The 14,375-nt window shown below is 43.3% G+C and overlaps 1 protein-coding gene across 1 annotated transcript in view; it reads left to right on the top strand.

The window, feature by feature from the left end:
* LOC126485106 (beta-1,3-glucan-binding protein-like) overlaps window positions 1-14,375 on the top strand; it is a 295,917-nt gene that overhangs the window by 241,666 nt on the left and 39,876 nt on the right. The window contains exon 2 of the mRNA XM_050108735.1: window positions 256-375. Within this exon, the coding sequence (XP_049964692.1) occupies window positions 256-375 (120 nt within the window). The remainder of the gene's footprint in view (window positions 1-255; window positions 376-14,375) is intronic.

The raw sequence follows: 14,375 nt of genomic DNA, 5'->3' as shown, positions 1-14,375 counted from the left end.
TCATGTGATGTATCTGACCCCAGGAATGTGTGAATAAAGTTTCCCCTTCCTGGGACAATGAATTCACGGTGTTCTTATTTCAATTTCCAGGAGTGTATATTGCTGATTCCGTTAAGTGTCCTGTGTTATTAGTGTCGGGAGTGAGCCTGCGTCATTGACGGCCGGAGCAGCAGATAGTGAGCGGGACATGGGCTACCTGTTTACCTGCGTTATCTGCAGCCGAGTACAGTGGCCTGCCCTCTCGGTGTGTTGCAGCTACGTGCGGGACGGCGTGCTGTACATCCGGCCCACGCTGACGGCGGACGAGCGCGGCGAGAAGTTCCTGTACACGGGCACGCTGTCTGACCCGGCCTGCAACCTCAGCCCCTGCGTCTCGTGAGTACAGAGCGCATCCTGCTGGCGCGCCGCATCGCTGCCTTCCTCCAGCGAGACCCCAACGTTTTCCCCTTTCCTTCAACACGAACATTCCTTGCTCTCTATTTCTGTAACTAGTCGTTCAAGATAACAGAAGAAAATTACGTACACATGCGTTGCGCAAAAGCCAGTTCGTTGTTTTATTGTTAATGAAAACAAGAATAGGTATCTCCCAGCAGAAAAATGCTCCTATCGGAGCAAAATATGTGGCCGAGCGGTTCTAGGCGCTTCAGTCCGGAACCACGCTGTTGCTACGGTCGCAGGTTCGAATCTTGCCTTGGGCATGGATGTGTGTGATGCCCTTCGGTTAGTTAGGTTTAAGTAGTTCTAAGTCTAGGGGACTGATAACCTCAGATGTTAAGTCCCATAGTGCTCAGAGCCGTTTGAACCACTTTGGCGCACAATAAAGCGAATATGCTTCTCTATGTTCCTCTTTACTAAGAGACTCTGAAAAGTGGGGTACCAGCTGCCTCATTCTACCTTTCTCAGCACCTTTACAAATTTTCGCAAAAGCGCTGTAGTCGAACACAACCGCGCTCTTTATAACATGCATCTCACCTCTCACTCTCGCAATCTCCCCTAACAGTAACTCGCTCATACCCCCTAGTGCTAGTCCATCGCTGCAGATCTCTCATGCCCATCCATTCCCAACTGCTCATTCTGACTTACTCATTCGTCTCAGTTCATTGTCATTATCTCTTTGTGGCTCTCTGTTATTGAGCCAGAGTCCCCTTCGTTCTGTCCTACTATTACAGTCTCCTCTCACTTCACTGACTCCCCATTGTTCTTTCTTACTGCTACTTTCTCAATCATTTCTTCCCACTGCTGCTGTCTCTTCTCACTATCACTATTTCTCTCTTCCTCATTCTCATCGTCAGTGTCATTGACTGTCTCTCATTACCACTAGCTCTCACCCACTTCTACTTCCGTCTTATCTTTATTCCTCTCCCACTGGCACTGTCTCCTTCACTCTTTTCCTAGCACTGTTCTCTCAGTGTCTACTAAGTTCCACTGCCACTGTATCCCTTCCTTTGTCTCACACTGCCATCGTCTCCTTCGCTTTTCTCTGCTGCATCAGGGAATGTAACACATACGAAAAAAACTTTATGGGTCAATAAAATTTTGATATTTTGTTTATCTGAAATTGAAATAACGAAAAACTAATTTTACACTTCAGTCCGCATTTTACATACACAAAAATTATCAATGTACTTCGTTAGTACGACGTGGTGTTCCCAGAGTCCTTCTGATGATAGTGGACATACTTTGCATAATATTTATCCGTGTTAGGACACTTTATAAACTGCGTTTTCGCCTCACACCGCATTTTACGTATACTAAAGGGGTAAATTTGAATCTTTGTGTCTCGTAAACGGATAAAGAGATATAGAAAATTTTCAAGGTGTCCGAGGCCGGAGTAGTAGGAATATATCGTAGAAATTACAGCCATTTGCTGTGTATGGCCGTCTTGGAATCCACTACTGGGGCTTGATCCGCTGCTGACTGCGAAAACTATGGTGAAAAAAGCTTTATTGTTTCTTTCTCCGGCACTACCCATGAATTTACGCATTGCATTATTCATTCATTGATTCATTCACGGCTATACCCATCAATTTAATTAAATCATAGGTCATCAATAAATCAATCTATTTAATTTTTACGTGCATATTTTCCTCGGACGCCGTCCGCAGTGGCCGTGCGGTTCTAGGCTCTACAGTCTGGAACTGAGCGACCGCTACGGTCGCAGGTTCGAATCTTGCCTCGGGCATGGATGTGTGTGATGTCCTTAGGTTAGTTAGGTTTAAGTAGTTCTAAGTTCTAGGGGACTGATGACCTCATCAGTTGAGTCCCATAGTGCTCAGAGCCATTTGAACCAAAGTCCGATCAATGCTCCATTTGTCTAAGCGGGAGGAAATGTGTAATATCCATATTTTGACACTGTACTGTAGGACAGTGACACTAGATGGTCCTTTTGTTGGGTATACAGAATGGTCCCTAGTCCAAGGACTATCCAAAACAGTTGACCCTACCTTTTTATCACCAATAGAACCCGATTTATGAGCACCGAAGAATCCCGTTTTCAGGTGCGGCGCTTTGGAACATATCAGCAAGCATTCTGTCGCACGCATACCGATATTAGGCGACTATCACGCAAGCCGGAACCCAAGACCAGTTGCAGGTTGCCGATTTAACAGCTTCCAGGGGCAGAAAAATTTGGTTTTCAACATTTCACTTAATTACTGACCAAATTAAAGAAAAATTAAATTTCTGTCATAATCTACACATGAAGAGGTGTAATCTTATTTCAGGAGTTTAACATAAAAAAGTCTTAAAGTGAGAAATAGTGTGTTTGATTTGTGGTAGCCTAACTGAGAGCGTGCACATACTCGAACTTTATTCATCCAGTGTTTGAGAACGCGGGTACTTAGCGAATTCAGACAAATTTTAAACATACTTTCAAACCCTTTCGAAACATTTCTGGCTGACAACTCCCACTAAATGTTGAACGGAAAAAAGTTTACCTCTTACTACATTTTCGCAGTTCATGCAGTAAAGCTGCAACATCGGGCATGACATTTTAATTTATTACATATTTGCTAAGGACTCTACTCGCAATACATTTTGCTGACAGTATCCACGTAAAAACTCAATGTACACGAAAAATTATATCATTGTGCGACCCGTGTTTCAGGAGATATGACCTCGCAAATATTGATATGCGCGGCAAACTTTCTTTAGCTTAAAACTGAACACAAATTACGCAGACTGTATCATCCAGTGTCTCGTAATGAGATCGCTTTACAACTTGTAACAAACGTTAAGCATATTTTGAAGCCTTTCCCAAAACTTCTTCGCGCTGGCATACTTAACGTAAAATGCTTAACACATTAACTCACTTGTAATCAAACGTTTGAAGTTATAGATATTTAAGACAACTCTCATTACTTGTTCAGTCTCAGTTGCACACTTTTTTAATTAATGTTTCAGTCACACTGGATCATATTCAGACCTAAAACAATTTACAGTAGTAAACTGTCAATGTTTGCAAAATACAGTACTATGATATGTTGTGCTGAGTAGACAAGACGGGTTGCTGACGCAATTACTTACGTAAATTCTACTTTTATATACAGTTCTTCTCTTTCTATTGTTGTAAAAGATTAGATGGTACATATTTAGTTTTATGTCTCAAGATGATCCATCTACATCTACATGACTACTCTGCAATTCACATTTAAGTGCTTGGCAGAGGGTTCATCGGCTCACAATCATCCAGTGTGATCGAAAAATGAAATTGAATTAAAAAAGTGTGTAATTAATGCTAATTCTTTTGAATAGCCACTAGTATACAGCTAATGAATTCTCTCAAGACGATTATGTCGACTATAGTTTGAAATCGTTTTACACATGATAGTTCAATTGTTTAAGGTATTCGGGGTTACTGATACTAATTGAAAAAAAATTCCAGGGGTGAATGCCACAGTACTTGAGTCACTGGACTCATAAAAATGGTTTCTTCGATACGACGTATTACTAATGAGCGCATGAACACCTTATAACAAAGTCCCCGAGGATCCCAACTGCAGATATCCGCTTCAGGAAGACGCATTATAAGTGTTCCATATGGCCACCTCTCACGCCAAGGCAGGCTTCAGCAACGTCTTCTCATCGATGCCTGTGCACGTTCAAAAATCTCAGGCGTGTTCCGAACGCACAATCAACAGGGCTGCAATTCACCAAAGCTTTTAAATACCCTCTCCAAAAAAATCCAGTGGGTTCATGTCGAGGAACTTGGTACTGGCTAGCCATGGCCAACAGACTTGTCGAAACACTGTTTACCAGTAATTATGTAGCTGGAATAACGATAAACTCAAACGAAGGCAGTTTATCACTTTGTAATTTACACCTTACTTGCGGTGTTTCGAAGTAAATGTGATTGCACTTATGCATACGCCGTACTGGGGAACTATTGGCCTGCGGACAACGTTTACTAGGATTATCCGCTTGTTTCACTATGCTCTTCTCGTACTTTTGTTTGCACCAATAAAAGTCAAACGCGCTGTATGTATAAATCACTTCTTCTGGGTAGTCATTGCAGCACAAGTAGTGCCTCGTCTCTAGTGATTTAAATGTCTACAGAATGTTACAGTTTGAACCTCTTTCAGAAAATCATTTCTCCTTACAAATGAAGGAGCTGTAGTGAAAATATTTTTACAATAAAACGGGTCGTAAAACAGATAATTTAATCTTGAAACGTTTACAGATTTTGAGCAAGCTTTCCGTCAAGTTAGTGCAAATAAATTACAGGCAAAAATGTGTGTCATTGGCTGTCAAACCCAAAAGGATAATCAGAAGCTTACAATGTATAAAAAACAATGTGATATATGCAGGACAGAAAAGATGAGATAAATATCAGGCAAGAAGTGAGGTAGGGTGTTCTCGTTCATCCAGTCTTTTGAAAATTTACTTTAAAAAATCTAAATCAAAGAATTATCCAGGAATTACTTTAGATAAACCCACTATTCAAAGTGCACTGCTATCTGCAGATGATGAAGATGACCTCCAGTTAGCAATACATCAGTTGAAGCAAATACACTGTATGTACCGAATACAATTTTAAAATCTCATTGCATGCCATAAAAGTTATGGCATTTAAAGCTAAAAACCCATTGTTGTCGAAAATAGTAATTAATAATCGTGATATTACAATGAGAACCGTAATATCAGTAAGAAAGGGCGCGGTACTGCGGGACTCAGTCAGAGGTAAGTCCCGGGCCCTGTAGAGTGGGGAGCGAAGAGAGTGGAAGGATGTCGGCCAGAAACCCCAACGCTCAGCGGTTAGCCATCCAGGCAGTAATGCGACTGTGACTGAAGTAGAGGAATGGCGCATATTCGAATATATTTCAATGGACAGTCGTATCTTTGGAGGAACCGATGATAGGATTCGGAAAGCAACTAAAACGTTTTTAATATTTCGTAAATACGTTTCTTACGACATAAGCTCCGCGTCGGTGATGCATGTATCTTGCACATAATACATAAGTAAAGTATATTGAATTTGCGAGTCATCCTAAATTAATAAAAAATTTTACAATCAGGCTACGACAACATAGGAAGGCTCAAATGAAAATTTACATGTATCTCGCACATAATACATAAGCAAAGTATACTGAATTTTCGAGCCTTCCTGAATTAACAAAATTTTTTACAATCAGGCTACGACAACATACGAAGGCTCAAATGAAAACTATTGTGTAGTTCTCTCATTTCACATCAGTACCTATACTACGAACACCCATACACAGATTACACTTATCTGTTATAAACTATTTGGCACCTAATTGAAACATCACGATAAAAACAAGCATCAGCGTATAGTAGGCAGTTTTTGAAGTAGTGCATTTACCACCACCACCAATTTCTTATTCAAAAAATTAATGTAATATAAACACGGAGTGCGATGTACACCGTACATAAATTGACCAGGAGCGTGAAGGACTCGGACACTGTGGGTTCTGTAAAATCTTAATTATATATACAGACAGTCCATCCATTCCGGGAATCGACAATCTCGACCATTTTTGCCTGTTATCTACATTGATACTGGCAAGATATCGGTGCCAGGGATTCCAAGATTTTCGAGAATGTTTTGATTTCAGTGATGTAATTATGACAAAGTCATGGAGGAGGCGGGCGACCATTATTATAATAATCAGTAGTTCTCCATTTAGGCTGACTGCACTGCAATGGTAAAAGTCAAAGATCAGGCAAAGAATAACTTCATTGTTCATATGATGCTTTTCGGAATTTATTCATCATGGGAGATACACAGAAGCGATAGCTGCACGTAGGTATGGCCTTTCAAGTTGTATGTGAAAAAAAAATCGCAGACTAGTCTACATTTTAAAATGATTTTTATTCCACTCTTTGATCACAATATCAATTCTTTTGACGATGATCCGTTTCAGTCCGTAATGACCATCCTCAGATCTTTTGTACACCATGTCCTAAAGTGATAAGGCCATAATGGGATCGTTAAAACACATAAATATCTTCCAATCCATATGTGGCACACAGCAAACCAGTGCTTAACAGTATTGGTTAAAAACAGCCTTGGTTGCAATTTTAGTTTTTTATTTTTCAATGACGCGTTTCGCCTTATTTAGGTATCTTCGGGTTATCTTTTCTAGATGGACGCGAGAGACACCAAGATCTGCACAGAGAGTTCGAGTTCACACTTTATAATGTAAAGGTTTTAGTGGGTATGTAGATCTCTCATTCTTATCACTGCAGCGTGGCAGCGCCACCTATTGAGGAGATTCTGTATTAGGCTTCAGTACTAACACTTGGCGCTGTGGTGCATTATGCTTACTACCTGAGCCCCCATTTTATTCTGTTACTCGCTCCTGTGAACGCGAACGCGTTATGCAGATCTTGGTGTCTCTCGCGTCCATCTAGAAAAGATAACCTGAAGATGCCTGAATAAGGCGAAACGCGTCGTTGAAAAATAATAACCTAAAATTGCAACCAAGACTGTTTTTAACCAATACATATAAATATAATCAGCACAGCATCGTCACATAGATCTAAAATCTGCTGTGCTGATTATATGTTTTGACGATGCCATTATGGCCTTATCACTTTAGGACATGGTGTAGAAAAGATCTGAGGATGGTCATTACGGACTGAAACCGGTCATTGTTAAAAGAATTGAGATTGTGATCAAAGACTGGAATAACAAAACATTTGACAGTATTGGATCACTGTTGGTATACGCGACTATATCGCAGCTGGTGATACATTTTAAAACGTCCTCGTAGAGCACTAGCAACAGAGTAATAAATTTGTTTCCTCGCGAAGAGAGCTGCTTCCGTGCGATGTCTGGTAGCAAGGTCGAGGGAACCTCGGCAAGGACGCCGGCCTCGCTCGTCAGGAAATGCAGGAATGGCCCGGCAGATCCTCGCCGTAAATTACGGGCCTAACACAAGGCTGGTGCCGAGAAGGCGGCGGTGCGGCCAAGGCCTGCGCCCGCGCTCCGCTCCCTGAGAAGCGGCCGTGACGTCACACAGCGTGGTACGGCCAGTCTTTTTGTTTCCTAGCGTCTGATGCGTAACGTGGTCGTTGAGCGATTCGCTTCAGCTGCCAACGTGGCCTTGACCATGGAGTTAATAACTCGAAGGAAATAAAGGTAGTCGCGCCAGACACATAGCCCTGCGAGCAACTCAGTCGCGTCTCGCGCAAAAATAATCGAATCCAATTTAGATCTCGACTCGAACGCTATCCAATCTCCATAATTATTATGCCAAACAAAAGATTTTTTCTTCTTTCAACGGCGAGACGTGAGCTGCAGTAAAAGTCTTTCCGGGAAATTCAGTCTGTGTCGAGACCAGGGATGAAACTCATCCCGGATCTTTGCGAGTCTCTCCTCTTTGTCTAATACGTCTTGAGGACTAATCTCTTTTTCTTGTCTGCCCTTGTCCTTGAAGGACTTCGTTAATGTTGCTCGTTTAAATCTGCAGCAACATTTTTTTCTGCGAATCAAAAAATGGTTCAAATGGCTCTGAGCACTATGGGACTTAACTGCTGAGGTCGTCAGTCCCCTAGAACGTAGAACTACTTACACCTAACTAACCTAAGGACATCACACACATCCATGCCCGAGGCAGGATTCGAACCTGCGACCGTAGCGGTCGCGCGGTTCCAGACTGTAGCGCCTAGAACCGCTCGGCCACCTCGGCCGGCTTCTGCGAATCGCTACAATGTGTGTAGCAGAGGCTCCTCTCACTGTTCCATACATTTAAAGTCTCTGCCCGTTCCATATCTGGATGTCACGTAGGACGAAAGATTCCTTTTACGTCGATGAGTGAGCTGTTGACAATCCGATGTTACTTTCGCACCCTCTAAGGCGGAGGCTTCCAAACTACGGCCTACGACCCAAAACCAGCCCTCGGACACCATCAATCCGGCCCTCGGTAACGGGTCAGAATGCATGGTATACGACCCGCCGTAATTTTCTTATTACAGTCTATTCTTGCTTGTTGAGCACCTCCCATAACGAGTCATTCGCACAACGAGTAGCGGAAATTGGTAAGAAAGTGACTCGCTTACCGAACGATGATCCGCATGAGTCTGTTTTCTGACCTTTTTTTCTGTCTCTAACAACCATTTCAAGAAACACCTTCTGGCCTCGATCGGCCTCTTCGGCCACTGTATATGAACACGTTATCCTGTGATCTACCGCTCTGTAAAGTAGAATCCCTGACAAAGCTGTTTTCAAACCCAAACGAAAGGGATGTAACTGCAAATCAAAATGATGCAAATTAAGAGCAAGGGTTCTGAGTATCGAATTGCACTGGATTTATCTTTAAGGCAATTTTAATTGAATTAAATACTCACTGTTAAACACACTGTACCTTCACTACGAAACTGTAGTCACAAAACACACTAGTCGTACCATATTTTATTTTTCACATCGCATATGTTGCCCCTACCAACGAGATGGTGCTGTACTACTTCATTTCTCTACATCCAGAAAACATTACTACGACATTTAACATTGTCGGAAGTAGTCGTAACAATACGTAAAGCCCAACACGTCCATCGGATATCAGTGCGGCAATGAAATGGCCTGGGCAATTGTCTGTGAGTTCTAACAGAAACTGCGTAGTGGAGTCCACACTCCTCCCTGTGTCATAGATATCTCAATCACCGGTTGGTCCTGAAACGAAAATTTGCTCTTAATTCAACACTACAGTATGTTGATATGATAAACTATAGTCTGACCACCTTTTCTTGAGCCAAGTCAGCGGTGATTGCAGGGGACGGGGAGGTAACCACAACCTCCCCTGCGTGGAGAGGAATTTGGTGGTGGGAAGATATCATCCATAGCTGACACCGTATGTAGCTCGCGCAACGTTCTGACCACTTTGCTGTGATGTTAATGACGCACGGAAGTAACAAGGTTTCATGAAAGCGCGTTACAACGACCTTCGCGAGTGGTATTTACTTGTAGCAATGTATACGGAATGAAATTGAGGCCACAGCTCAAGGTCAAACAATAAGTAGTTCACTGTGCAATGACTACTGCAGTGGCACTTAGTGTCAGCTCGTAAAGACGGGCAGCAGTGGTAAGATTCACGAAACTTCTAAATTGTACCGAGGAGTTCCGAGAAGTACTCGGTTATCAGTTCTCATGAAAACGTAGACACACTGATTCTAGGTCTTGGTACTTGGCGCTTAGGCTAAAATGTTTGGAGACCCCTGCTGTAAGGGATCGGTGTGTCGGAAAAGAAAACATTCGTAGTTCATGCCCTAGAAAGCAATCTCTAAGTACAGTAAAAGGTTTTTCTGAGCGCAGTTTAACGGAACTTTTCGATAAATGTTACATGTAGCTTAAAGTTCCGTTCACGATATTTTATTCATTGTTGGGACGAACGATATTCTCTACATATACTGTAACTTTCTGGTTGGCCAATCTATTGTTTTAGAGGAAACACATGACCTCCGTTTTGGTAGGGGTAACTTGAAGTTTCCATTTGCGAAAATATTGTGCGAGCGTGCTTCAGTCTTTCTTCAGTACTTCCTTTGCTATATCCAAGATCTTACGTTCGACATTTATTGTCCAGTCACCGGCGTGCTCAAATTTTATGGATTGCTTTTGACGTATATCGATCTGTACTAATAATAAATCTGTCGTGTCTGTCTGTTTGAACACGTTCCTCCAAAAGTACAGGACGAATTAGCAGGGGGTTTTCGCAAGTAACTCGGGTATAGCTTGGGGCACCATACAGTCTTTATTTCATCAAAATCGGAAAACCGAAACAAAGAAACAGTGATTTAAAGTTTTATGTTCAAAAAGGTTCAAATGGCTCTGAGCACTATGGGACTTAACTTCTGAGGTCATCAGTTCCCTAGAACTTAGAACTATTTAAACCTAACTAACCTAAGGACATCACACACATCCATGCCCGAGGCAGGATTCGAACCTGCGACCGTAGCGGTCGCGCGGTTCCGGACTGCAGCGCCTAGTACCGCTCCGCCACTCTGGCCGGCCGATCCGTTTCTTCGTTAGCTTTTCGTTAGTAGTCCTGTGCAGATATAGCATCTCTTCAAGTTCATCGTTGAAAACTTCACTCAGTATTTTTATCGCAATGTGTGGCCAGTCACCTGACTGAAGACGCTGAGCTACAGTTCCGGTACCACCGAGCTAACCGAGCACGGCTCGTGACCCGTCCTCACAGCTTTACTTCTTCCTACACCTCATCTCCTGCCTTACAAACTTCACAGACGTTTTCTTGCATAACTTGTGGGACTAGCACGTCTGGAAGAAAGGACATTGCGGAGCGGCTCAGCTACAGCCTGTGTGATTGTTTACATAACGCCAGTGGAGTGTACGCTGATACCAATTTATGTTACGCTACTTTGTTCTTACAATAAAGGTCTTAACTTTGTCATGGGCTATCGACAGCTCGCATGCATTTTAGGCGTACAGCCAAGAATTATTAAAGTCGTCTGAAATACTCGTTCCCTTCCGGAGACGGCTGCTGGCGCTCGTCAGACAAGAGTTGCAGGGTCACGTGCTGTGACGTAAGCGCCACTGCCTGTCCTCGTGGGGTCTCGCGTGGGACCGAGTGATGTCATGTAGCGCGAGGATCCGGCGCCACGTTTGAAAATGTCGCTCCCGTCTCCCTACAAGCGTCAAGCACCGTCCTTTCATTCGCACGATATTCAGAGCCCACCCCTATGCTCCACTAAGTGTGCACCCTTGGTCTCGACTGAAACTGTAGCCGTTTATTCTTATCTCAGCTGCTTCCTTTACAATGGAATCCCTATATGGTGACGCAGGAGCCAAGACTCGTCTTTTCAAACTGTGTTTTGTGCCAGTTCTCCGGGCAATATCCATCCACGGTCGACTTCGCAAGCTCCCTTGTTTAATGTGTCTCGTGTTGTCAACACAACTCTCAGGAACAGTGCGAACAGTTTGGCCTGTATAGACCCTGCCACAATCACAGAGAACGCCATACAGATCGGACACTCAAAGACCTACGTCGTTTTTAACGAGGTACACCATGTCTCGTTCCTTGGAGGCGGGCAGCGACCATCGATGTACGATGCGTGTCGCAGAGACATCCGAGGAGATGTGTTCCGTCTCGCCTCCAAAGATGAGGATGTGCAGCGGTTAAGTCATACGACTGGCTTTCGGGAGCAATTGGATTCAGTTACCGATACACTTATCTAGATTTGGGATTTCCGCGGCTCCATTAAATCGCTTAAAATGAATGAATAATTTATTTTAAAGGTCGGGGCGATTTCAAAAACTGAATCGAGATTTCATGGCAATGATTTCTATTCGTCATGCCCCGAATGCCAGAAGAAAAAAAACAATGAATGTTACAATTTAAGTCCCCTTGAGGACTCTGTAAATATAGATGGACTAGATTCAGGATTTGCCAACGGCCTTGCCGCTGTGGTAACACCGTTTCCCGTCAGATCACCGAAGTTAAGCGCTGTCGGGCTGGGCTAGCACTTGGACGGGTGACCATCCGGTCTGCCGAGCACTGTTGGCAAGCGGGGTGCACTCAGCCCTTGTGAGGCAAACTGAGGAGCTACTTGATTGAGAAGTAGCGGCTCCGGTCTCGAAAACTGACCTACGGCCGGGAGAGCGGTATGCTGACCACGTGCCCCTCCATATCCGCATCCAGTGACGCCTGTGTATGAGGATGACACGGCGGCCAGTCGGGACCTTTTGGCCTTCATGGCCTGTGCGGGAGGAGGAGTTTCAGGATCTGACAAGGGTTGGAAAGATAATAGAGTACAACCATTAACAAATGATCATCCCATAATTACCTCTAGTGCCGTAGGAATAACGAGTAAACTTGCGATTGCGAATCCATTGTCAAAAAAATGGCACTGAGCACATGCCACTTAACTTCTGAGGTCATCAGTCGCCTAGAACTTAGTACTAATTAAACCTAACTAACCTAAGTGTATCACACACATCCATGCCCGAGGCAGGATTCGAACCTGCGACCGTAGCGGTCGCTCGGCTCCAGACTGTAGTGTAGCGCCTAGAACCGCGCGGCCACTCCGGCCGGCAATCCATTGTCATCACAATTACCGCCCCGTGCAATATCAATATCACTAAGATGTTGATATACTTAATTCTTTCTTAATACGAACTCGAATGCCTAAATTTCAACTGAAGAGTACTCTGCCAATTAAAACTATGAAAGACTGATACGTTCATCGTGATAAATCAGTACCGTCGATACAAGGGAAAGCGAAAGCCAGAGACCTCCGTTCTATTACACTTCCGATAACAATCGTATTCCATCACAAACCGTTTGACTCTTGCTGACTATAGTAAATTCTCTGATGAATACACAAATTACATAAGACACCAAACAGGTAAGATATTACTACAATCATTTTAGGGAAATCGGAAGACCATTTTACTCTCTCTGATTAGCGTGTTGTTGTTCTTGTTGTCATCCACTTGAGTCTGACTTAATCTCCCTTTTAAATGCTCACACCTGCCTTCATTTCCCCTGCCCCCCCCTCTCCCTCGAAGAAAACATTTCCGTCATGTTCAGATTAACTATTCCTTGGTCCGCAGAATGCTTTCTGTCATCCTATCCCTTCTTTTAGTGATTAAGAGTCACAAAACACTTTTCTCACCGAAACCTATGCAGTACTCTTCGTTAGTTAGTGGACGAACCCTTCGAAATTACTTCTGTAAATTCGCATTTTAGTAGCTTCTGTTCTGCTTTGCTCTGCACTGTTTATCAATCATCCACGTTTCTTCCAGATAGGGCTACACACACACACACACACACACACACACACACACACACACACACACACGCACAATATTTTCAGAAAACAGCATCGGACACTTAAAGTTATTTTCGATGTAAGCGTTTTTAGAAAAGCTTTACCTTGCTGTTTCCAGCCTGCTACTTCTTTACTTCTGCCATCGTCAGTTATATCGATGCGTAACTCCGGTGTCGTCCACAACCAACACTACTGGGCAACCAAGTGCAACAGGCATGGAACTCCATGTGACGTCCAGTACCTGTACAACATAATGCATGTACGTTTTCAAGCTTGGATTCAACATTCTGGCGGCTTCATTGGTTATTAATTGTCAAACATTTCACATTCACAGTGGCTTATCGTGCGCTTACATTAAACTGTGATCTTGCAATGTTAACCACTTATATATGTTGCCCAGACAAATGTATTACCAAAATTTTATTGCTCTATATTAATTATTTCTTGATACTGCAATTTTTTTCCGCGGGTGTATAACACGGAAAATCACATGTTGTATACCTGTCGTATTGCCCGATGCAACTGCAAAAATTTCAAATCATTGTACTACGAACCGTGGCATAACCAGAAATATTTTGCCCGGTTATAATAAACAGTCCATAAAAAGCATATCTGGACGATGATATTCCTACACGTATGTTAAAACTGTTTCTTTGTAACTTCCTGGCAGATTAAAACTGTGTGCCGGACCGAGACTCGAACTCAGGACCTTTGCCTTTCGCGGGCAAGTGCTCTACCATCTTCGCAAGAGATCTTCTGTGAAGTTTGTAGGTAGGAGACGAAATATTGGCAGAAGTGAAGCTGTGAGGGCGGGTCGTGAGTCGTGCTTGGGTAGCTCAAATGGTAGAGCATTTGCCCGCGAAAGGCAACGGTCCCGATTTCGAGTCTCGGTCCGGCACACAGTTTTAATCTGCCAGGTAGTTTCATATCAGCGCACACTCCGCTGAAGAGTGAAAATCTCATTCTGTTTCTTTGTAGTTAAAAGAGCCTTGGGGTCTAAAAAGATCCCAGACAGCAAGTAAGGGTTGAAGCGATTGCTCCTCATAAACAGTAAATGTTGGGTTGTCAGTACATATTCTCTCTGTCGGCCTGTGCCTGAAGCTACATCTAAGTTAATCTTTGCCACG

The sequence above is a fragment of the Schistocerca serialis genome, chromosome 1 (genome assembly GCF_023864345.2).
Source record: "Schistocerca serialis cubense isolate TAMUIC-IGC-003099 chromosome 1, iqSchSeri2.2, whole genome shotgun sequence".
In the NCBI taxonomy this organism is placed as follows: Eukaryota; Metazoa; Arthropoda; class Insecta; order Orthoptera; family Acrididae; genus Schistocerca; species Schistocerca serialis.
Note: the sequence above shows the minus strand (reverse complement) of the source record. Positions and strands in the feature narration are given on the sequence as shown.